Consider the following 26,184-nt stretch of genomic DNA (forward strand, 5'->3'; position numbering starts at 1 on the left):
GTAGATAAAGGGCCTTTCCTACATACTAGTCGAGATGTCTGTGATGAGATGAATCAAAGTTCGGGAATTGCATCTTGCTTTGGTATAGAAAAGTTGGTAAGAGGTTTATCCTGTGGCAGTCAAATGTTGAATTCTACCATGGATGTATTTAACTACCGTATTTCACCACATAATGGCCACATTTTTTTGCCGATTTTCCTTTTAAAAAGGGAGGGTGCAACTATTACACTGTGGCGACTTTTACACGGTGAAATAACAGTAAGAAGCAACAACATGCTATGGACTCCGGTTTCTTTAAGAGGGCAATGGTGCAATACAAAGCAAATGGCACAGATATTGTCCTTTCCATTCGAGATCTTGCCTTCTCCCTGTGCGAAGTTCTGTCAAAAGAGGAGGCGGCTTCAGTTGTCGATTAAAGTTATTTCTTCCTGGGTTTCTCATTCCCTTTCAATGCTATTCGCTTGTGCAGAGGTGGAGGAAGGAATCACGGATGGGTGGTGGAGGTGGTTGCTCGTCTGCTGCTTCCTCTTCTTGGCTGGGGTGGCCCCAGGGTGCAAGCTCAGGTTGGTGGCAGTAACAGCAGCCTGGGCCTGGCTTTGCCTGGCCTCCTCCAGCTGGCAAGCCAACGAGGGCCCGGACTCCCACCCTCACCCCCTCAGGAGCCTGCTGTGCCGACCCTTGGCTCGCACCAGAGTTATACCCTGCTACTATTATGCGGTGAATACTTTTGGAACAAATTTTAAGGTACCCAAAAGGGTGGTGCAACTGTTATGCAGTGGTGACCATTACGCGGTGAAATATGGTAGTGGTTTAAAAAAAATTAATCCCGCTCTTCAGTAAAAAAGGTACCCAGAGCAGCTTATAAATGACTTTAAAAAGAACATAATTTCTGCCTTCAAGCTTACAGCCTAAAAAGACAAAAGGAAAGAGTGGAAGAAACAAATGAACTTAGGTGCAAGTTGTAAGCAATAATTTTTAGTGACTGATTGGGAAAATAATAACAAAAACATCAGGGAAGCGAATTGAAAAATTTGAGTAGATTAGCTGTGAGCTAATAAGTAAATGGCAGAAAAGCAAATTTATTTGAGAAACTAAAGCCAGAACACAATTGAATAAAATTGTGCCCCTCTTTTTCCTAGTTCATAATTTTTTTTACCTAATACCTAGGCTTGAGACCAATGACTCAATCATATACCAGTCTACTCAGAAGTAAGCATTCAGTTCAATGGGGCTTGCTGCTAGGTAAAATACGTTAGAATCTGCCACCTAATTCTCACTCTGTATAGTATGAAGTTTTTCCTTAGCCGATTTAGGAATATGAGTGTTCTTTGTTTGGATTAGTTATACATACGACAGTGCTCCTCTTAGGCTTAATTATAGCTAAACATGATTTTGTTAGATCCAACGTTTCTAACAAATGCATTTTAAAGACATGGGTGTAGTTTCCAAGCACTGGCTGGAATCCATTAAACCCATTTCATTATTTTTTTTTAAAGTTATTCCTTATTGACTTTGGGTTGGCCAAAAAGTACCGGGACAACAGGACAAGGCAACATATACCATATAGAGAAGACAAAAATCTCACTGGCACAGCCAGATACGCCAGCATCAATGCACATCTCGGCATTGAACAGAGGTAAGGTCCAAGCAATTTCTGTAATGATGCTAGAAGCTGTTAATATTTGGGATCTTGAATGGACACAACCTAAATGAATTTTAATTTCTCGCTAAAGAAATTAGCTAAGAAATGAAGGTAGATTAAATGTTCTCAACAGTTTAGTATCTTCTTGTTAAAATGATTCCCTCACAACAATTTCAGTAAACTAGGATCTGTCAAAGCCTGTTTTACAAATAAAACAACCCATTTCTTTCCATCTGGATGACACAATGTAAAATTCCCCAAACCCAGATTCTGTTCAGTAGTTTTGGTAAAGTATTATACTGCTAGTGTTTGGGTTTCTATGTATGCCAGTTGTTTTGAATGGGGAGAGCTTGCTCTTACTATGTTTAGAACTATTTTGGTTGTTTAAATTTTAGTTGCCTAGTTCTTAATTCTAGAAAGATGGCTGAATAATATCATCTAAGTAGATTTCCATGACTCACTGAAAATGCTAAACTCTGCTTAGAGCACATTCCTATCTTGTGGTACTATTCTGTTTCTAGACTTCTAGGTCCTCATTCCGAAAATCAAATGTACCCAAAAAACTAAATTTGTTTATAACTCAGGTTATGTATTGGTATGTTGGCAGTTTTATTGATCACCAGCTTCCTTTCAAACCATGCTAAGTCCTCAGATGGCAAGTGCTTTTATACCTTTTAAGCATAAACTAAAAAACAACAACACCTGCCTCTTCCTCCACAGTCGTCGTGATGATATGGAGTCACTAGGATATGTATTGATGTACTTTAACAGAACCAGCCTGCCGTGGCAAGGATTAAAGGTATGTCATGAAATTTTACTTGAGGTTTATATTCTCCCCCCCAATCCATCACTCCCACTAGTGTAGTAGAGAACACCGCTACACATAGTACTGTATACTTGGCTCAATTGTTAAAAAGTCCTCATAACTCCATGGTGTCAAATGTTTTCTCCACATATCTTGAATAAAACAAACACAGTATGCTTAATGCACAATAACCATATGATGTAGGCATTAGACTGCAATAAATGGCATTCAGCTACATTCAAAACTTAATACCAGATTGACCTTCATTTCCTTTGCAATATATTGTGGTACTGTGGTACCTCGGGTTAAGAACTGAATTCGTTCTGGAGGTCTGTTCTTAACCTGAAGCACCACTTCAGCTAATGGGGCCTCCTGCTGCCGCTGCGCCTCTGCGTCATGATTTCTGTTCTCAACCTGAAGCAAAGTTCTTAACCCCAGGTAATATTTCTGGGTTAGCGGAGTTTGTAACCTGAAGCGTATGTAACCCGAGGTACCACTGTACTTGGAGATTTCATATAAAGCCTTGTCCATCAAGGTTCTGTCCATCTGATATTTGCAGCTGTCCTTGTGTCACATATATTTATCCATGTGTCCCACAGGCTGCAACAAAGAAACAGAAATATGAAAAGATTAGTGAAAAGAAGATGTCTACTCCTGTTGAAGTTTTGTGTAAGGTGAGAGAAAAGCTGTTGTTAAGAACATAAATTGCTTTGGCAAGGAGCTATCTTTTCATTAGTAAAGTAGCCAAGAACTCTTAGACACAATATAAATTCTTTTCTTTGTTTTCCTGCTCTTAAAAAACAAAACTTGCAATAATCCAGAACTGATGTCTTGCATTTAAGACCTACGAGAATCTTTTCTGTAAGTCACTGTTTGTCTAATTCTGTTTGCAGGGTTTTCCTGCAGAATTTGCAATGTATCTGAACTACTGTCGTGGCTTGCGCTTTGAAGAGGCTCCTGACTACATGTATCTGAGGCAGTTATTCCGTATCCTTTTCAGGTCAGTGGGGCTGAGGGTACCACAAAACCTTTGAGCATAACAGTGATAAACTAGCAAGTGTTTAGAACTAGAAAAAAAGTTCTGCTGACTTTTTATCAGCTTTAACAGAAACCCGTAGCCCTCACCAGGATAGCCTTAATCTCCATCTGGTTGAGGATTAGCCTGTCACCAGCAGCACTGAAAACAAATATAACATGCGTTATCTTCAAACACTCACCCAGATCAGTCAGTTTTTGTTTTGTTTTTTAAATTGAGTAAATGCATGAATTATCTGTAAAAGATCAAATCTAGTATTTCAGCAGAAGAAACTACCTTTATTTCATTGACGACTTCAGTTAACTTGATTTGTCAAGAGTGGAAAGCCAAGCAACATTTAAAGATATATGGCTGCAATAAAACACAGTTCATGATGTCACATTTCACAGGGCAATGGGGTTGTAAGCAAAATTTGCCCCAAATTTACAAGCTGGTTGGATGAACGTAGGCCTTGTGTTTTAGAAAGAATATGGACATACTGGGAAGGGGAATGGTCCTTGTATACTAAAATGGTTTTGTATCTGAAATTTCATGTTACTACCCAAGGTTCAAGCTGGTTTGTATGTGTAAGTTGTACATTAATTACAATGTAAGCTGTCCTTACTGTTTATAAATGTTGAATTGCTCAAAATGGATTACAGCTTTAATACAGACTATTATAATAGAAAATGACCAAGATCCCAAGTGTCACATGTGATGGTCTGCACAATCAAGCAGTTTTTTTGAGTACTCCAAAAAGCTTCGGGTGGTTGCCTCATAGCATGGATAGGTAGCCAGATGGAGGAAGGGAACTGGGTGCAGAGATAAATTATTTCCTCCCACACTAGCATGTGAAGTGCTTTACACTTTATGTATGGGGCTCTTTGGATCTTGGCCAATACTTTGTAAATGACTGCTAAGTGGCTTTCAAACTTGCTGCAAACAGGTTTTTAATTATTAATCCACCACACTACTCAATCTTCAAGTGTTTTACAAAGCATTATTAATTTTAGGCTTCAGTAAAATTTGTCTGCTATATAACGGCAATGTAGGTATTGCATTGCAGTGAATATTCTGCTTTCTTTTTCTTTTTCTGCTCACTAGGACTCTGAATCACCAATATGACTACACATTTGACTGGACAATGTTAAAGCAGAAAGCAGCACAGCAGGCAGCCTCTTCCAGTGGGCAGGGGCAGCAAGCCCAAACCCCCACAGGCAAGCAAACTGACAAATCCAAGAGTAACATGAAAGGTTAGTAGCCAAGAACCAAGTGACGTTACAGTCCAAAAATAATAAACACTAATTTGGATGTCGGTGAAGTTAAGTGTTAGATCAAGGAGGCCATTAAAAACATACATTTGGCTATTTAGTATTAAAGAAAACGGACGTCCTTGGAAAATTTGACTACTAACTTTAAACCAAGTGTCCTTGTTTTTCATATCATTTCTTTGGGGATGTTGGGTCATTTTAACCACTGCATCTTCTGCTCCCGCATTAACCCCTCTTCAAAACTGGCTTGGTGTTGGGAACATGACAAACAGTATGATCCAAAATCCTAGACCTAACACTTTTTAAGAGGAAAGCCTTCTGTTTATTTTTTCTATTGGGTCAGCATTTAGAAGCTTTGGTACGGGTACCTTTATTCTTGCATCCAAAATGAAGATGGAAAAGTAGGCATGATCTCACTTGGAATTCTGCCTAAAGCACTTGTGTGATGGATTTTTATTCCTTGGCATAGATAGTGTTAATTTTCCATCTTCAATTACAAATCCAGGCATGGATTATTCTGTGGGGTGAACTAATAAGGGGACTCTTTAATTTAAATTGAATTTTAACTGTCCATTACGTTAAGTTTTTGCTTTTATTAAAATGTGGATTCAAATGAAAACTGAATTTAATATGTTTTCAACACTGACACCTCTTAAACTGGTTTTCTATGAAGACCAAACCATGGGAGAACTTCTGTCCAAAGCTTAATAAATACAGCCCAGTACTGTATATCCTGGGCTTTTGTGGCTATAGGTGAGCCATGTCCTCTATCAGGTTGGCTTCTTACCCACAAAGGAGCTCACTCTGCTCCTTCCTAGAATGGGGGTTCCAAGATCTCTCAGGGTGATGCACTTCATGAGGCAGCTTCATGAGGTGACATCTACAGAATTGCAAATGGTGGATGCCACATCTGCAGTAATTCAGGTTTAAACAGAACCCATTTTACAGCAGGAAGGTAGACAGTAAGATAGCTAGGAGCTGAGCCTGCTGCTAACCTGTGGTGGGAATGGATAGGGTTGTACCTGTCATAGGGGACCATCATGCCAGTCCTTGAATAAAGAGTCTGAAAAACAATCCTAGTGTGGGTGGGGGGTGGAATACACCTATTCCAGACAAGAAAGAATGAGATGGAGCTCACAATGCGCTGAAGGAAATAGTAGAAAATCTCTCAAATTTTATTGTGCGCTTAACACATTTGAAGCGTAGCCATTCACTATTGTCTTCTGAATAAGGTTTAAAGGGGGAAGGGGGACAATGAAGGTCTATGAGTTAGTGAAGACTTCACTCTTCTTGAGAAGCAGAGTCTCCAAAAATGCCAGAAACTGGGGTGTCTGAAGAGAAGAGAAGCCTTCAGTGAAGCAATCTGAGACAAGACTGTGATGATTGTACCTACCTGTACTTAACATGGAATAAAGTGAAGTTACCTGCTGAAATTGGTTTGCATCCTGGTATCCGTGGGGCAGACATGGTCAAAAGATAATAGAATGGAACAAAGAGGTCTGGGCCAAAGGGACTACAAGTCTTCATAGATTTGAGCATCCAGTTCTTGGCTTTAGCAGACAAACAACCTATGTTTTACCATATTCATCCACTGAGTTCACTTGAGTTGCCTTGTAAGTCCTATTTTGTAGTCTCAAGTCCTTGAATACTGCAATTTGCTCAATTCACAAATGGTAAATAATTCACAAATTATTACTCTTACCAGCTGAACTTGAATTACTACTTTTCATAAAATGGAAAAAATACTGTCCAGTAATAAGCAAATGCTTCTGAAAAGTCTGCTTAATCTTAAAGTAGATAATCTTGATCCATGCCTTTACATGAGGAGAGGGAGACAAGACAGCAGAAAGCACTAATTTCGCATTTCTCCACCAAGTACAAATAATTCTGTAGGGCCAGAGGAATGTGAGTTGAACAAAACTTGAGATTACTGGCTATTTTGTTATTCTGAGGTGGGGCAGAGGAGTGGATGCAACACAGAGAAGAAACTCAAGGCAGGTAGGGAAAGGACAGCTTTGTTTGCTCTTCTTAGCATCTAGGGTTGGTCACAATTAGCTGTTACACGACTTTCTGGCAAATAGAAGGCTCTTATTGGAAAATAAATTCTTCCAGTGTTAAACAAAATAATCAGGGGGGAGGTGTATTAAATGGAAACTGGGACAAGGAAGCAAGGCCTGGTTTTCAGAATGAAATGTTGTAAGAAATGCTTCTCAAGAAGAAATGACTTCAAATGATGTGGACCTATGTGAACACTCTGGATCAACTGGTTAGTAAACATTTTTGCACTTTTCTTATTTATTGTACCCACATATTGCTGTGCTAATATAAGCAGAGCATATTGGGGTGGATTATTTTGGAGTTTCAATGTACAATTAATTAGTGAATTTATGGGAATATTTTAATTGCACTCTTGCTGCTGCTGCTGTAGGACTGATATTATTGATTGTTCGGCATAAGCAAATACTCTGGTTGAAGATTGTGGAACACTTGTTATGCCATAGTGAAAAAAAACCACTATTTAATTTGCTTTTGAGAGGGCTGACACGTTGTTAAATATGAGCTTATATTTGGCTTTTTCCTTGTAAATATTTTGAAGTGACATCCACAGCAGACCAAGCCTCTGAATAAGAATTTATGAATGCAAACATTGTTGTCCTAAAGGATGGTCACCTGAAGGATGGTCACATCCCGTATTTATAGCAAACATTACTTGTTTTAGAGCAAAACAGCTCCGCAGAATGTAAGAGTTTCCCATAAACACAATTCCTACGTGCTTTAATCATATCCCAGCTCTATGGACCAGTGTGTGTGTGTGTGTGTGTGTGTGTGTGTGTGTGTGTGTTTTAAAGAATGGGTCTGGCAAATTTTACAATTAAAGCAAGTGTACTCAATTACAGAAGTTGACTTTTCATTGTTTTTGTTTCAGGGTCCATATAAGAGGTTATAACTATCCGTTTGCAACATCTACAGCTTCATAGTCATCTGCTGGTGCCACCAAAACCAGCAGTGCTGCAACTTAAATACATATTGGACAATAAACTGCATGCTTCAAACAAGATATCTTCATCCAATTGGAACCATGGATGATTTCATAATAGTAGTTGATGAAAAATGCTCTGTTTGTTAGTGCAACTAACCCTTTTGTGGGTGATCAGAATAAAATCTTTATTGGCACAGGTCAGTAATTATGACCAGGCTTTTATTTCATAAGTCAAAATAGCCATTGCTGAAAAGTTACTGAATATGTGTGTGAGTAGTATGAAAAAACAACAACAAAAAAACAAGATTGGAAACTTGCTAGCTTGTCTTACTGGGTGGAGCAACATAATGATTCAGCAAAAAGCTCTTTAGCTGAAAGCAGATGTTGAATTTATTTTTCAGAATATCTGATGTTAGGAACTCAACTTGGGAGAGGCAGGGGTGAAAACTTAAGAGTTTGCAGCAGCCAGAAGCAATTCTGCAAATGTACAGTGCATAAGATCTGCATGATGGAGGAAACATGAAATGCCACAGGTTTTATTTAATGGATCTTTTAGCTTACTGGAAATAAGCCACATTGAATACAGTAGGACTTCTGAGCAAATATGCATAGGTTCAGGCTGTTGATGAAAGAAAAGAGTGTCTGAGATGAAAAAAACACTGAAATTTCAAAATACTTCTACAGCCAACTTGCTTTGACTTTAATGAAGAGAGCAGGTGGATTTAAACTAATTCTTCCGCAAGATACAGCTGACGTCAGCTGCTCTGACCTGTTGCACAGTTTGTTTATGAACTGGCCTATTCTAATGAACAGTTTGAAGAAAACAATTACAACACAGATGGAATTAGCAGCTTTTCATCATTTCCTGAAGGAAAAAAAGGTAGACTGCTTGGAATCTTGAAATCTAATTCATCACACAAAGATTACTGATGCTGTCAAACATTTGGAAAGAAGACCACGATCTTGAAGAAAAATGTGCCAACAGAATTCAGTTGCAATATAAATCAAGCATTAAATTAACTTAATCTTCCTTGCCTATATTTTAACCCAGAATGCAGGTTAGATGCCTGACTGATGAATAAGACATTGTGACATAAGCTTTCTTCAGTAAACTCGCCTGTAACCTCAGCGCTAGAGGTTGGCTATTCAAGGTATACATACCTGTTCCTTAACTTTTTTAAAGAAGGCCACTCACTCCAGTGAACTGGTGAAAGCTTTTGTTAAGCATCTGGAGACACAAGTCCCCCCTCCCCAAGAACTAAACCAGCTTTTCACAGCAAAGCCGCCTCAGCAGGTAGAGAGAGTGCTATTGGCTTCATTTGAAATTCGGCAGTCAAAGATGAAAAATGAACTAGGAAATGAAAAAGCAATTTTTTCTTTGTTCCAGTCTATAAATAAGTTGATGGTTTTTATTTGAAGGACATTGTAAATAGGAAATTATACACTATTTGAGTTTGTATTTTAATAAAAGAATAGTCTTGGTTTTTTATGTTATCTATAAACATTGTAAGCAAAGAGTTAATCTATTAAATAAGCACTGTACCAAAAGCCGCTTATTAAAAAGTATAATATGGAAAGTTTCATATCTACCTATATAATTTTGAAGCTTCTGTTTAGTTCAATATTGCTTAGTTCATCACAGCCACAGGCTTGTGGTTTACTGTAATTTTAGAATGAAAGGATATTTAGATAGTGGAATTGTCACAATTGTCAGTTTACCTTCATTCACGTACATAGAAAGGCAGTGCAAGAAGTAGTTTTATGCCTGTATTCAACTTTGCATTGTGTATTCAGATGAAATTTCTATCAAACCCAACTCCTAAAACACCAAGACACTACTGTGGCCACGAAGAGTTGGCTTTGACAGTATTTTTTCATCTTGTTTTGCTTTGATTCTTGACTAGTAATTGTTTCGACTGGTAAACTTCCATCTCCAAAATATCACTGCAGACTGGAGCTGAATCCCCTTAATGTAACAAAATGTATGCACCTTTGGAGGAGTATTTAGTTTCACTTCTGATTTTGCTAGTATTTAGTTTGGCTCAATACCCTGTGTAGAACAATATGAATGTAGCCAGACAAAGATGGTCATGGAAACATAGGAAGCCTGGTTTGCTAAACAAAAAACCCTTTTGTCTATGGGGACATCAGTATCCTAGATACAAAATCTTAGATACGGTGTTTGTGTTTAACCCCTTTTAGGTCCTGTACAATAGCCACTCCGATGTGATTTGAAAGTAGCTGGTTTACCTCCAAGAAAGTTGTAGGGTTTAATAAAGGTTATACACTATAGCTGGAGTATGTCTCACAAGTTCAGTTCAGACTAGAAAGTGAGTCAGTATATTCTGTGTGAATATGCACCACCAAGTGTATTTAAGCAACCAGTTGAGGTGCAGGGACGCTTTCTCTAGGTAGAACTAAGGAAACTTGCTTGAAAGTATTGCTCAGTTGAGAAGGGAAACTGAGATGTGCACTGCTTCTTGAGGAAAAGCTAAGTGCAGCAGGAGCAAAGTAAAGGCTGTGCTGAAGTAATGTGTTAAGAGCTATCAGAGTAAGAAAGCTAATAGAATTGTAGCGTCTAACAACACAATAACAAGCTCTTTTCTCAATATTACCTTTCTAGACATTTTTCTTTTTGTGGGTGAGAAAGGGATTCTGAATGTGAACAGTAAGGGGAGGGGTATTGAAGGGTGACATCACTTTAACTGCAACATCTCATGATGGCATGCACATGTACAGTTATAGAAATTGCATGTTTTCTAATTTCACCTCAGACTGTGCTCTTCAATGGAGGTGTTCACACAGTTAGCTGTAAGCCAGTGATGTGCATACCACTGCTGGGAGTCAGCCTTAATTTGGACATAAATATTGTGCTACCTGCTGCTTTGGTGATTACTTAGTAGGCTTCCCTTTGTTTTTCACATTGGTAGTAATGGGAAAGGCAGTGGCAATGCACTTGGGCAAGGAGCAGTTGGAACACTAGTTCTTGTGTTGCAATATCGTTGAAAGTCTGAAACTTGGGGGTGGGGGACGACTTTCTGGAAAAGGTAAAATCTTTAAATGAAGGCTTCTATGTACTAAACCACTACCAGACTCTGATGCTTAAGAGATCTAACATATGGTGTTTTCTACCATATTTAACTTATTAAATGTCTGTGTCTGCAGTATACATATACTGCTAATTCCATAGTATTCAAGGCCAGGCCCAGTGAGTGGTAATGATGAATTTAGGTCACTCCTTCTGTATATTTACATTTCAGTGGAGGTTTTTTCTTCTTCCCTTTCAGTAACCTTAATTATAGTACAGTCAAGAGGTTGCCTCCTTAATTTCAAAATAGAAACCCAGTGGGCCAATTGCTAAGTTTTGGTCAGCATTATACTATCAATTTAAACTTGTAATTGAAAACTGGAAGACTGTCACCTGAACTAAATAAAGCTTTTTTCTTTTTTCTTTGATACCACTGGGCTTGTGCCTCTGCAGTTTTTCCTCATTGAGTGAAGATGACAAACTACTGTATATATTAAATGCCAGTGTGCCTGGAGCTAGTGGTCTATAGTCTCTAACTGCATAATGTCAAGTCAAGCATGGGTTATTGCAGAACAATGAGTCGTACAAGTGATGTTGACTCTTATCCTGTACCCTCTACTATCCACAGGAGCGTAGAAATATTACTTCAAAGCTTTTACTGTGGAGTAAATGCTTTTCTCCTAATGTTAGTACATATAGATGCTTTTGTTCAGAATAGCTTTTGCCTTAATTATTATTTTTGGTTTCAGATTAGCGCAGAGTTCAAGTTTTGTCTTACGTATAATCAACACATTTAAGGTAATTTCATTAATAAAACAATTTTGAAATGTTTTCGTACACTTAAGTAGATTTTTGTTTTTAATGCGGTTTGTCAAGTCTTGAGTTACTTTAGTTGTGTTAATTTCTGAACAACGGAAAGCACATTCTCAAAAAACAAATGTCATAGCTGTGTAACTGTCTTGGTGATGGTTCCTCCAGCAGATTCTGTCAAACTTAATTCTGAAGAGCGGAGTTAAACCCAGAAGATTAAAATTGTAAATTGAAACCATCTAACTTATTTCTGAGGGAAGACTTCTATCAGTACTGCTAATAATACCTAGGTATCCCATATCCCTTGTATCATACCTGACCTCTAATGCTAAGGCCTATGAACTGGCTGCATATTTTAAAATGCACACCAGCTATATTGGTTATGCAAAGGGTGTTTGTTTTTTAGTTCTTTGAAGTTTAGTAGTTTAATATTGAGGACAGTCAGAATTAAGTGACTAATTTAGAGCAACAGACAGTGGGCTTGTGGGTTGCTGCCAACTTTCTGATTAATAGTGATTTCAGGTGTGTAACATGCAAATGTGCAGAAGAGTAGAGAGGGCAAATGATAGAAAACTTAAAAACTTCCAATCTCTATTCAGACTAAAAGTTTTGTAGGTGGTAGTCTTGAAAGCCATGAAACAATTGCCCCAAATCTTCTGACCTAGATTATAAGAATATTTACTTTCTGCAGAGGTGAAAGGAATTCTAGTGTGTCATCAGTCTATCTTGTTGCACAATCCCAACATTACTGAAGGGAATAGAACATATTAAAAGCTAGTTCCAAAGATCTCCACAAACAATCAGGAGATCTTTCCACCCACACATGGCTGTTAACAATTTTTCTATTGGGTTGCAGCTCCCCAAAGAAATATTAGCAGATCGTCTCCTGAACATAGAAAAGTTTCTCAGAAGCTGTGAGGAGGAGCCCAAGACATACTTATGATTAAAGAAGCTATAAGTTTAAGGAATGAATAGAAAAACTGCCAACACGGAAGAAGTTGGGAATGGGGTAGTTAACTATGGCTTACATTAAGACATCTTAACTTAAAATGGATTTTAGTAATTTTTAAATTGTGAAACTACTGGTAAAATGTGACTGTTTATAAGTTCTGCTAGAATACTACCTGAATAAAAGAGAAGGTTATAGTTGCACACTTTAAAATTAACATGCTGAATTCCAGACTATCTAGGAAATACTGAACTAAAAATTCTTTTAAGAAGTTCTTCCTTCACATAACCTTTGTGGCTGCATTCTAAAATGAAGAGTTATTGGAGATTAAACATCATACTGGTTCGTGGATGTTGGCGCAGTGTCCTTAACTTTGAAAATTGCCACTGAATCCACCTGTGTAGTTGTAGTTTGAAAATCTATTTCTGAGTGGTTTCCAATCTTCATGTTTTACTCAAGATCTGTAATGGAAGTTGGGAGAACAAATTTCCAGCTGTCAGGAAAAAACCTTACCAGCAATTTCCAGTCAGTTGTATTTTACTGGACGGTCCTTTTCTGCACTTGTCCTGATCATGTCCTTGCCTGGTTATACAGACTATTGGGAGTTTCTTTGACAACTGCTTCTCAGCCTATGAAGCAGGATGCTATGGTGGGTCACCAAAGCAGGTAGTTCTGTTTTGCTGATACTGAAGCTGTATAGCAACAGGACACAACATTGCATTCAAAAGCGGAAAAATTCTCTCCCCCAGGAAAGCAGCTGGCATGGGGATGACCGGTTCTCCAAACCCAGGGAGAAAATAATAGCCATAGGAAGTACGTTTCCCATTCAGTCCCAGTAAGGAATGGGGGAGAGAAAATGTAGAGGTTACTGACTGCTAAAATGTAATTCAGGAATAGCTTGAAAGAAGTTGCCTCTGAGTAGAACACAAATCCACATCATTCCAAATAAGAAAAGGCTCACCAAAAAACTTCCAAGGCCTATTTGTGTGCTACTGAATATTTGTCCAGGGATATATATATTTGTTTGAAATGAATGTGAGATAAAGTCCTTCCTGAAACCTTTGTTTTTCAGTAACAGAGTTTGCTGTGCCTAGACCCTTTGTGAGAAGTCTCTGTCCCCCCCCCCCAACTTCCTCTTGTTTTCCAGAGGAATCTGTTTCTATAATTTATCGTTCTTTTAAAAGCCAGTCTACTGCTGATTGGTCTCATAATTCACCCTGCTTTTGCACTACCACCCCATCCCTTTCTCTGGAAAAGGAAAGGTGGTTTTTCACTTCCCTCATAGAAGCTGTGTTGTCAGTGTTTTGTGTTTTGTGTTTGAGTCCCATCAACTGCTAAAATGTAGGTATTCATTCTCTGGCATACCAGCAGTACAAACAGTGATTATGAAGGGAGCTTGTGAATGAAGGGCAACAGTGTATATAGCTTATTTTTATAAAATGATTGCTGCCTCAATATCAGTGGAGATAGAAATAGAGATGGAGGAGAAATTGGTTTTAAATGGATTTATACGTGGAAATTGTTTGTTCCAACCTAATTGAGCTTTGCCTGCATCAGATAGTCTCAGGTATTGAACGCCTGCCTATGTCTGAGCCACTTATCCATTAACAGTTATTTTTAAAGCCTAATTATACGCAGAATTATACACACGAAAACGTATATTGTAATTGCAACGCACACAAGTCCTATGTGGTACCATATTTCTGCAGCATAATTTTATTTATTAACACATGTATTCTTATACAGCTATATGCATTGTTGTATATATCTCTGTGTTGGTTACTTTAGGAAACCTTGAGCATGTATGTGTATAATAATGCGTATAATATATGTGAGTTCTTCATATTTTTAGTGGAACTGATAAAGTAACTCATCATCAAGAATAAGCTTAGCATCAGTGTTTTCATAAAATTGCTTCCCTAATCTGATATTATAGTTTGTCTACTCTTGATGGCTTCCTTCATATATTTGGATTAGGTAGATTCCTTATGGAAACTGTACAGGGCATTTAAATAGATGTAAACAAGTTGGATTTAGAATAAATGTGATTTAGTAAACATTACTGGGTTTATACATAGAATTAAGTTTCATAACATCCTAACTTGAACAGCTGCAGTCAAACAAAACTTTGCATCATTTAGCAGTATTGCAACGTAATTGTAAGGACTATTAAGCCTAACCTAATGCTGCTAAATGTTCATCAGCAGTCTGCAACTTCCATTCTGTGCTGGTAATCCCAGTAGTGTTTTACAATTTGAGAAACCACAAAGCTACATTAGATGAGAAATCACTATTAAATAAAACTCTTAAATGGGTTCCTTGTGGCCAGACTAACATTTCTTTATTTGAAACGTTTGTCGAGTACTTTGATGCGACATACCTTCCCTTTCATTCAGAAAAGAGATCTCTCTGACTCAGCTCATTGGCAAGGACCAGACTGTACATTCCTTCTGAAAGAATGGATGCTGCTGGAAATTGCTGGATAAATGTGTATATGAATGGTAGAAAAGCAAAAGCATTGTTCACTTTTGTTTTGCTATGGGCACACACCATGGCTTGATTTTACAGTAATCTGTACTGGTTATGTTTTATTGCAGATGTTGGCTGTTTAAGCAAGTCTCTCAATCCTGGTTGCAGGTGGCAACCATCCTTTGAGTCTCTTTCTTAGACCCACATTTTGGATTATTTGTAGTGGTGCACAGCAAAATCTATATAGCCGCAGTTTCAAACACAGATAAAACAATTATCTCAAGTGACAATGTTTTTCTTATGTAGAGAGCAAGTACTTGTAAGTTTCCAGCTTTTGTACGCACTTCCCTGGGAGGAAGCCCTATTGAACTCAGTGGGACTTGCTTTTGTGTTGACATGCATAGGACTGCATCATAAGCCGTGTACCGGCTGCTCTTAATTCTACAGTCTGTTCCCTTGCACATTCATGAATCAGGGCTGCAAGCTTCGTTCAATGGATAGGGAGTAACTTGAATCAGTTGGACTTGAGTTAAGAATATGCTCGTTATTTCAAGGGCCAATTTTTGTTAATGTAGAGTATGAGAGAAGGCCACTTCTAGTGGCCTTTCTAACAGACCAGTTTCCGGTATCCTAAACATGCAAATCTATTTAAATATAATTGGCTAAAAGAAAAGTGGTTAATGAGCTAAGCAGCCCTAGCATGAATGTATCAAGAAATATCATACTTCACTAATGGTGGTTGGATTATGAATAGCGATGATGCGTTGCTAAGACTGGCGGCCAATAGTAGCATCGCCTTAAGGAAAATGTGAATTATTGCATGCCTTTCTCTTGGTGTACAAGTAGGACTCTTTTTACATGGGGCAAGGCTGCTATCAAACAAACTCAATCAAGCACGGATTTAAGTCTGTAATTTTGAATTGAGTAGCATTTTCCTTTGAAGGCCATAATGTTTGTTTAAAGCCTCCCACTCAAGTGGCTGTTTTTTATTTCCAAATATCAAAGTGTTCTGTTTGCTTTCCAGGTTTTTGAGCATGAAGAAGAGAACAGATGAAGCAGAGCAGAATGGAGCAGGATCTATCACTCCCCAAATCCTAGGAATTTTAGTTCATAAACACACTTGCCGGTGGTTGTGGGCAACCATCTACTTGATGTAAAGAACTTAATTTCAGTATAAACTGGCTCTGGGCAGCGCCGTTGATGCTGCAGCTTTGAGTTGTAGCAGCTGTAATTGTGAATATTTCTGAGATAGTGAAACATGGTGTCCAGTTTTCTATTGCATTTTTTCAAGTGGAAAAGTTTAACTGAATGGTTGACACACAAGTGGTGGAAAGAATTGTGCATATGCCAATTTTTGTAACCTTTTTACTTTGAACTACACTGCTTATGAGATCTCATTGTTTTGGAAGAATGGCATGAACAAGTCTTCAGGAACAGTTGTGGTAAATTGTAAATGCTCACAATTGTGCACTCTTTCTGGGTATTCCTCCCTGGTTTTGAAAGCTGTACACTTAAAACATTCTTAAAATTGCTGGTGTCTTGAGTGACATAAGCCAGCTGACAATGGTAGTAACCAAAGATTCCAGTTTTTAAGCATATGAAAGACTCTGCCTGCTTACCTGTGCTAGAAGTAACAGCATCTAAAGTGAAGACTTAAGAGAAACTTAGCGACTACTAGATTATCTTTAGGACTCTGCATTAACTCTATAATGTTCTTGGTATAAAAGGAGAAACAGCATATTTGTCACAAATTTAGTTAACATCTTACAACTGAAACTTGTATGTAAGTTGTTTAGATAAATGTAATCACTGTAAACATCTATATGAACGAATTTTGTTTTTATTTTGGAAACGGGAGCTTTTTTGTTTACAAGTTCATTAAAAACTAAAATGTTTCTGTAAGGAAATGAGGTTTTTTTTTAATTTGCCTTGATAATTTGCAATCTAAATTAGACACCACCCTTTTTTAAAATGGGCAACTACAAAGCCATTTGTTAAAGCAAAAGTCCTATTTCTTAATCATTTTAGATCTAGTGTTGTAACTCTTCCTCACTTTTGTTTTTCAATAAATTTTGTATTTTTTTTCTGGATGGGGAGGGGCGCTCTTGCATTTTTATAATCTGTTGCATCGATACCCAGCCCACTGTAACAAGAGACTGGATAAAAATAAAGGCATCTTTTCAGACCCATCACAGCAGCTCACAAGCCTTGCCATTGTCTTGCATTGGCTGGACTAATTTGCAAAAGTAGCTTTGAAGATTTTAAATGGAAGTGTGTGGAGGATTTTAAAAGAAGGAATTTTCTTTTCAAGTTCTTGTGAAGTGGATATGACCAGATTTACTCTTGTTCTCAGGCAGCATCTCGGTGTGCGGTGTTCACATGGGTTACTGCCTTAGGCTATCCTCACTCTAATCCAGCTAAAAGATACTCTTACTGCTGGTGATTCGTCTAACAGTGTAACTTATTCCTTTATAGCATGTCAGAATAAATTTTAAAAGTTGTCTGAAAATTCTGCCAGATGCCTATTGTGTACATGGTTTTTATGACTTTCGGACCTGTTACATGTTTGGGTTGCAGTGCATATTATGCGGGACACTGAAGCTCTTGAACAGTTGTTTTTCCACAAATTGAATTTTCAGGTATTTTATGGTCATGTGAACAAGAACATTTTCAAGATGCATAGTCTACTTTTAAGAACAATTTGTGGAATGTTATGTACTGGTATGGTACATGCAGGTTAGCTCAGTTAAGTGAGTTGGGCATTTTACCTTTGCTTTAAAAAAAATGCAGACTGAACAAAAGCTCCTTAATTGCTCAAGAATTGAGAAATGATTGAAATGGGTTATGCTGCAGAGACCATGGGTAATGTATGGCACGTCTAGCTGTTGTGATGCATTTTTCAGTCTCTCTAGGGAATGATAGGAAACTGGTAGAATAGCAGATAAAAGTTCAACTTGAAAATCAGTTGACTTGTTTAGCTACAGCTATCACCTGATTGAAGAAATCTTAGTCTGTTTGCATAACTTTCACTGAATAAATTAGAACAAATTTGTATATAAGTAGCATTAACATCATTTTTTAAGTTTACATTCAGCCTTCAATCTGAAGATTTGCAAAGAGGTGCATAGCAATATATTAAAATTCACAAACCAGTACAGGAACCATAGAACAGATATCAAAACAAAATATCAAGAAATAGAAATTCTGACAATCAAGCAGTAATCCAAATCCACAAGTCAGGACAAATAAATGTCGTACATAATGCCTAATCTAGGGAACAGTGCCATATCTCTGGTGAGGCAGTTCACACCTGGAGTGCCACAACAGAAGACCTTGCAGGGCCTCTCCTGCAGATCCTTCCAGCCATCCTGTACTTTAATAGTACTTGTGCCCTAAACCAAAATCAGCACCTTAAATTGGGCTGGTAGCAAACAGACAGACCATGCTGATCCTTAAGGAATCACTGCTACAGGATCCTGCTTCGCTGCAGTTTCTGGACTATTTTCAAGGGCAGCACCACACAGAGAACACCACAGTACTCTATTTGAGAGGATGCATGTAGTACTACTGTTGTTAAAAAGAACAGTATCTAGGCATAGGTGTTCCTTGGCACTTGCACCACCTGGGCCTCAAGGTAATATTGACCCCAAGACCCATCTCTAAGCAAGGATTGCAACTCCATCCAGAACAGGCAATCTTCCTCACTTCCCAAATAGTCTTTCTAGGGTTTAGCTTCCGTTTATTGGCCTTCATCCAGCCCATTGCCTCCAGGCATCTGTCCAGCACCTGAATCAGCCTCTTCTGATTCAGATGGAGAGATGAGGTTGTGTGTCATTGGCATGCTAATGCCATTTTACTTCCAAATTTCCAGATAACAGCTTCCAAGAGATAGTAAAGAGCATGGGGACAGACTTGTGCCCTGCCAGATTCCACAGCATAACTGCCAGGGGACAGAGCAAGAGTCTCCCAGTGCTACTCTCGAATATTAGTTCTGCAGTTAAGATGCACTATAATATGGTGCCTCTGACTCGCAACCCACAGAGCTGATTCAGGAGCATACTATGGTTAATGGTATCAAATAGCCATGGAGAATAAGAGAACCAGGAGGATTGCCCCTTTTCTGATAAAGGTCATGTGAGATGACCAAGGCCATTTCAGAGCTGTAATAATTTCTAAAGCCAGACTGAAATGGGACAGAAGCTGGCAAGTCAGCACCCTCTCAATCACTTGCCCTGAAAAGACATTTGTGGCTAGGTAATAATAATAATTTTAATATTTGTATCCTGACGGACGCTGGTCTCAGAGCAGCTGACATCATAAAAAACAACAAGCACAAAAACAGACATCAATTAATTAAAATACATCTTAAAATATTAATAAATTTTTATTTGATAATAAATTTTTATTTGCAGTTACCCAATACCTCCAGCTCCAAGGAGGATCTCTTGAGAAGAGGCCTCACCACTGCCTTTTTGAGGACTGAGTATGGCCTTCCTAAGTGAATCATTAACTGTTTCCTGGACCTCAATAAGGCCCTCCCTGCTAGCTTTTATTTGCTATGGTGGACAAGGGTAGAGGTGGTAGGCTTGGACACCTATCAGCACCTTGCCCTTGGGCCACAACAACTGAAACTGACCCTAAAATCCCTGCGAGCCTCTGCCAGACTAGCTTTCTACCAGAGCAGTCCTTTTTCTAAAGGAACAACTTTTTAAAAAGATGCCTCTTCTAAAATTATTCTTGTTCAAACAGGCACCCCTCGTAATCATAATCTTTGTGTCAAAAGGATGAATGCATCTTTTAAGATTGCGCCTATTGTCAACACTGTGAGAAAAAGTTTACATAAAATGGGCAATTAATTGTGGGCATCCTTTAGGTCAGTTGGCTAAATGTTGCAACCCTGCTTTGAACCAAGAATTCTGAACAATGAAGTGTGCAGATAAAACTGTTCACTAAGCTAATGCTGGTGCCTTAATTGCTATCTAATAAAGGCCAAGAAGTGCAGAATGTTGAATTAAACTTTCAAAATCTAGGCTATGAATTTTTAACGGGTTGTGTTGCCACATTGTTACAGGAATCTACCGGTAACAAGAAATTATTTAGCAACATGGCAGGTCTTTTCAGGCTCCCCCTCCTCCATTTACTTATTTATTTTTAAACAACTGCAACAAACATATAAAGGTCTTTTCAAGCTACCTTTTAACACAGATGGAGCAGCAAGGCTAGAGGTTCCCCAAGCACTTGCCTTACAATAAAATATTAAAAGTGTGCTAGAAGCTGCTCTTGATACATACTAAGAAAATAATTCCTTAACAATTCACATCAAGACCATATAGTTAACAATCACCTTTTCTTTACAGCCTTTGTATCCGCAGTGGTCAGAATTGCAGTTTGGTGGTCGTGTTGGAACTGGGCTTTTCTTAGCATTGATAATGAGATTCTGTTGGAGTCTTCAGGAATTTTGAGTTGAGTTCAACTTTTCTTTCAAATGTTTCTGGGCTACTAAGTGAATAGAGATTGCTGAAAAAACCCGTCAACTAACTTTATTCTAGGATTGGTTCCACTGCTGGGTATTAAACTAGCTTTGTACTGAAGTAGTATTGTTCAGAGGTTCTATACTCTCCATGTCATCCTGTTTTTAAGTAAACACTGTTTAAAACTTCCCTAAATGTGTATGTTGCATATGTTCTGAAGTGACACGGAGCTCTTGCAGCAAGAAGTTTTCACATGCCTGTCTTGGAGGAAATCATCCTGAAAGCGAAAGTTCGTTGCTCTGGTTGTGCAGATGCCTCCATAAGCACTCAAGGCCAAGTCTTCCATTTTTTGTGTGTGCGTCCTCTTCTTAATTTGCCATTAATTCTCTTCATTTTATACTGCTGTGCAGGAGTTATTTTTTCTATTTGTTTAATGGGTCTGCTCTTGTAACCTATGTCTGCGTTTGAGCAGATTCATCAGCCCTTTAGGACTTTTTTTTTTTTCAGATTAAAAAAATACTAAATAGAGGAGAGTCTTTGCAAGAATTTACAAGTGCCTCAGAATGGGGCACGACATGTTAAAGTAGTTGAAGTTCAATTTGAATTCTTGATTGCCCTGAGATGCACTGTTCTGCCAGTAAAAGGGCAAGAGCAGAGTGTTAGAATTCTAGACTTGGTTAATCAAACCTTTTGGAAATATAGAAATCTTTTTATTTTTCCCGATATACAATAAACAAGCTCTCTTTTCTGAATTAAATCATCCTTTAAAAATATGCTGCTCTTTAAATAAAACAACAGCAACACCTTGACATCCTAGGAGTTTTGTTTCTGTTTGTGGTCCGTAGTGGTATTTTAAATGGGGAGCTTCAACCCCTATCCTATTCTGCTGAGTCTGGATTCCACTATTCAGTTATCTTGGATTTTAACTGCTTAGAAGCAGCTCTTACTTCTGGTGAGTGAAATTTGCACAGCTGTGGAGGTAAGCTCCATTAAGAGAAGTATCTGCTGTCTTAATTTGCAGAACATGAGCTGAGAAATATATGTTGAACCATTTCTAATGAACTTCAAAGCTAGTTTTGGCCTTTATCAGAAAATATGGGGATATTCTTAATTATTTTTCACCCCCAAGGAAGGGCATTCAAAATATGTTAGAAATAGCCATCTTCAGGTGTTAACTTCATAGAGGAGCCTGAGAGATCATAAGCCAGCTCAACCTTGATGTCGTGTGATCAGAGTGGCCATCCATAGGTTGGAAATCCTATGTGCAATGAAGGTGGTCCCCTTCAGATTCAGCCTATTGGTCTTCAGCTTAACTGTGTAGCTCACTTGTGTGGCATCGTTGGAGTAGAGGTAGCCCTGCATTTTCCCACAAGCCCCTGGAAGTGGGTGTCTGAAGACAGGTAAGATGAAGTTCCCACTGAAGGAGCAACAATTTCATTGTGCTTCCAGTGTGGGAAAAACAATCCAAGCTTTTAAAAAGGCTGGTATGCATTGTTGCTGTGTAAAATTACCACCGGTACATAAGCTTTAGTCCAAGCAATGGCCTAAACCGAATTAATGTAAAAATTATAGGTCTTTAAAAAAATGTCCTTAATGAACTCGTTTGCTGTGGCTATTGCTAATGTCTAGTTTTTGTTTTTTGGAATGATTTTGGTCTGTCTCTGTTAAGGAGATGTCTCAGAGTTACATGGGACGACTGCTCTGTTATTTTTAAGGGTTACATGTAGAAGGTTGAAGTGTAGCACCTAAGAGAAAACAAAATAAAATAACTATTTGCTGGTGGGGGTGGAGGAATATACACAAATACTCCAGGATAGTATTTCATTAAAATGAGTGCTGTTCTGTTATGAAATACAACAAAGAGCTAGCGATGTGATGCAATATGTAGAAGTCCTTTTTAAAAACTTCAGTATGCAATGTTTTTGCATGCTTTTTGTTCTGTTTTGTTTGCCAGCTAGTAGGAATATCTAGGAGGCTGAAATGGACTTACTCAATTTGCCCATCTGTTCCTTAAACAGCAGAAGCATCATCTTGGAACAGGAAAGGTGTGGGAGACAAGTTCTTGACCAAAGTGAAACAATTTGTTAAAACGTCTGTCTTGAAGCGCTTATTGTGTGCTGGAATTGGATGGTCTTGTTCATATTTTGAAAGGCTTGATTTAAAATTCATTGTCCTGTTACCTTAATTCTATTTTTCTTAAATGCCAGCATCACTGGCATTTAGGGACCCGGTGCAAAGGCAGGGATTTCTTTTGAAGGTGCTTAGAAAGCTTCAGGAAGCTGATAACATTAAAAAATTCATTGTGGAAGTGCTGGAAGTTCACTTTGCTTGCCACTTAATGCAAAGTGCCAATCTGGTTTTCATTTAAGGCCTACAAACTTATAAATTATTGATCATAAATTCTAATTCCTAAAAGCCCGTTTTCATTTTTCATTTTTTCTTTTTAAAGAAAAGAGCACTTCCCTTCACGCACAGTATACCTGGTGGTTGGGCTAGGCAGTAGCAGTGAAGTCTTAAAACGCATGACTACAATTTACAAGTGTTAGAGCACGTGGGATATAGCATTATACAGTTAGTTAAGCTATATCGAGCGATACTGAGCTCTAGGAGGATGAACTGGAAGCCCTACCTAGATCGCAAAGTGGCTAATAATGGCTGATTCACATGTTTCCTGGATTGTACCACTTCAAAATGTGAGGTGGATATGGGTTGTATGACTTTCATATGGGAAGAAATTTTAAACTCAGTCAAACCAGTAGTTAGTCTAGCTCAGTATTGTGTACATGAACTGGCAACAGTTTTTCAGGGTTTGCTAGCCTTACCTGGAGATGCCAGCAATTGAACCTCGGTTATATGCAGAACATTGACTCTTCCACTGAACTATTGTCCTTTCCTGAAAACTAGAAGGCTAAAACCGCCTCCTAGTGTGCTTTTGATGGGATACCTTGGCCCCGACCATTCACTAATGAGGTCACCCACCTCCAGAAGAGCTATATCACATGCTTCATAAAAATTGGCTCTTAAGATTTTCTAAAGACATGTCTGTTTGACAGAGGGGTACAAGCAACCTTTATTTTTCTGGATACTTCTCTTTTCCATTGCTGATAAAGTGGCTTACAAGATAATTGAAGCAACATTAAAAAGACACACAAAACAGTTCACTCAGCCAAGTAAAAGCACAGCACTTTTCTTTTTTTATGTAGAGTATCAGATCATAACATATGCAACAGTAATATGTAGTAATGAAATGGGCACATCTTAACAGCTCTGTGAAAGGCTGCCAGCAATTGGGTTGAGGTGAGAAGGCAATCTGTGGTTTGGCCACCGCCGCAGAAAAGGTAGGTCTCTTGTACTTATTGCCAAACATTTGGTGGTGGAACAGAGCATAACTGCTAATGGATTTCGAAACATGGGAAGGTCCATATGGAAGAAAACTGTCTGCATGATATTATGGTCTCAAATCATTTAAGGCAGAACAGGCCAAGAGTGGCATGTGGAGCATCAGTCTGACCTGTGGCCATCTTGGCTCTGCACAGAGCAGTAAGGTTTAACCCCTGCCAAAATAACCCCTGTTTGTGTGAATGGGTCCATTTTTCTTACCCTATTGCGTGGAACAGGGTTAATGCTGTGTCGCTGGCTGCAATGTAAATCCTCTAACGTGGCAAGTTCCCATCTGCACTGGGCAGTTGGCAGGAAAGTAAGGGGGAAAGGGGAGCTGTAAGTCCAGGGGAAAGGGGTAATGGGCCTCCTTTTAGCATTGACGCTGCCTATTGCTGGCTCCAGCTTCACCCACTATTGGCCTGAGAGAATGCCAGCCTTGTCACACAATATGTTCCGCATTCCTTGTTTAGGGTTTAATTTTCACTGGAAATTCTGTACTTCTACCCTGAAAAATTCTGATTTAATGTTTTTATTTTACAAACTGGTCAGTGGATCTACTAATGGTTTGTTTGGATGGTTTGTGGAAAGGCAACAGTAAATTTTATAAGACAGGCTAACAAGGCTCTGGCTTAAGCCTTTGATTTCATGGCACAATGCTGGTGCAGTCTTATCAATTTTCCCGTTTAAAATTCCTCAGTGGCGTGGCCAATTCTCTTCACAGGACCGGGTTTTGATGACACTGCTGGAGCTGAAGGAAAATGTTATTAAAATATGAGATATATGTGCTTTGATATGTAGAACAAAAATAACTTTTTTAAGCGGTCCACTGAGATCCCTCACCATTTTCAGTTGGTTTGTGAGGGAATAAAATTTTGAGAACCTCTGCATTAGGTGATAGCTGTAAGCAGGTGCCAACAACTTTTTATTGAGATATATTATTTCAGTGAGGAACCTTTCCCACCTGGGCCGCCCGATTCCACAGAAATGTTTTATTCAGTGTCTTCATGCATTCATTCCAAAAATTTGCATGCATCAATGCACAGTATGTTTGCAGGATACACTTCTGTGCGAATCCACCCTGAGAATTATCCCAATCAATTCCTCTTCCTTGGGAATGCCGGGAATTGTACCTCAGCAACTCTCAGCACCCTTAAGAAACTACAGCTCCCAAGATTATGTGCGGGGGAAGCTTTGACTGCATAGTGCTGGTGGAGCTGTTTGTACTAAAGCCACAGGCCAGGCTGGTTTGTGGCGGGGAGTGGTCATCTAAGCTATTAACCTAGATTGTATTTCAAAGTAAGTCTTTGGCTGCCAGTAAGTAGCATTGGTGGTGCTCTTCCATTGATTGATTGATTGATTGGGCAGTGGGTTCGATTCCAGAACTGAAATAGCTGGCTCCTATATATTCCTGCCGTTTCATCCTTCAAGAGGGGAAAGGGGTTCAGCAACCGGGCAACTTGTAAAAATGGAGCACGCAATCCTTGTGGTTGCTGGGAAACTGGTCAACATAGCAAGGAATAATTCTTAGGGGCAGGGAGATTGTGTTGCACTCTCCCTGCAGTTGGTGCCCAGCTGTTTCACCATCATATATTCCTTCTTAATTGCTTTGGGAAGCTGAGGAAGGGAGGGAAGAGGTCACTGGACCTGGCTCTTCCCACCATCAGTGTCTGGGTGTTTGTTTTACGTTCAACCACAATCCTTGTCTGCATTCAGCAAGGGCACAGGAGGTTCGTCTGTTAAGCAACATGGAAGCAGGCAGATTGCAGAGATGCATAAAAAAGAACAAATCAGACCTTACTGTCGTTGCTGGCATTATTTGAAATTCCACCGACACTTTTCTGAGCCTTTTCTCTGAAGTGCCGCTCTCCCTTAAGTGTATGTTGCCTTACGGGGTTTTTTTGGAATGTAGAGGGGTGCGGTTTGATTCCAAAGACTTGTTAAGGGAACGATGCTGGGAGGGTGTGTGTGTGTGTCAGAAAGAGAATACCAGTGGAGTTCCTGTTTCTCCTGCCCTCATCCCTTTGGGCCTAGTTGGTTGGTCTGTCTCTCATGTTGGACTGGAGTCTGGAGGCTTTTTTTTCTTCTGTTAGAAACTGGCAGCCATCCTCTTGGCACCAGCTTATGGAACGGGAGTGAGGAAACGAAGACTTGCCTTGTTTTTGCTGCAATTTAGGGAGTGATTTTGCACAGCTTGTTTTTAGATTTATAAATGACACCCGCCAGGTGGTGAGGACCCTTTTTCCCAGCAAAGAATGCAAAGCACTTGGAAAGGGCAATGGAGGGTTATCGGGAAGAAACCTTCCGACCTTCACCAGCTCCTTCCAAGAAGGAACTGTCTCTAGACTAAGATTCACGATGCCAAC

The 26,184-nt window shown here is 39.0% G+C and overlaps 1 protein-coding gene across 10 annotated transcripts in view; it reads left to right on the plus strand.

The window, feature by feature from the left end:
* Positions 1–20,628, plus strand: part of CSNK1A1 (casein kinase 1 alpha 1) — a gene marked incomplete at its 3' end in the record, with an annotated part of 42,130 nt that extends 21,502 nt beyond the window's left edge. For 2 of the 10 annotated variants that reach the window (XM_080995284.1, XM_080995290.1), the window contains 6 exons: positions 1,497–1,636; positions 2,363–2,441; positions 3,047–3,121; positions 3,341–3,447; positions 4,567–4,715; positions 6,032–6,166. In XM_080995284.1, the coding sequence (XP_080851410.1) occupies positions 1,497–1,636; positions 2,363–2,441; positions 3,047–3,121; positions 3,341–3,447; positions 4,567–4,715; positions 6,032–6,090 (609 nt within the window). Of the gene's footprint in view, positions 1–1,496; positions 1,637–2,362; positions 2,442–3,046; positions 3,122–3,340; positions 3,448–4,566; positions 4,721–6,031; positions 6,167–7,659; positions 7,915–11,490; positions 11,540–15,993 lie in introns of those variants that run through there. The other 8 variants (XR_013982892.1, XR_013982893.1, XM_080995288.1 and 5 more) reach the window with 8 other exon arrangements.
* Between the last annotated feature and the right edge of the window lie 5,556 nt (positions 20,629–26,184).

Source organism: Podarcis pityusensis (assembly GCF_964106645.2).
Source record: "Podarcis pityusensis genome assembly, chromosome: 2".
NCBI lineage: Eukaryota > Metazoa > Chordata > Lepidosauria > Squamata > Lacertidae > Podarcis > Podarcis pityusensis.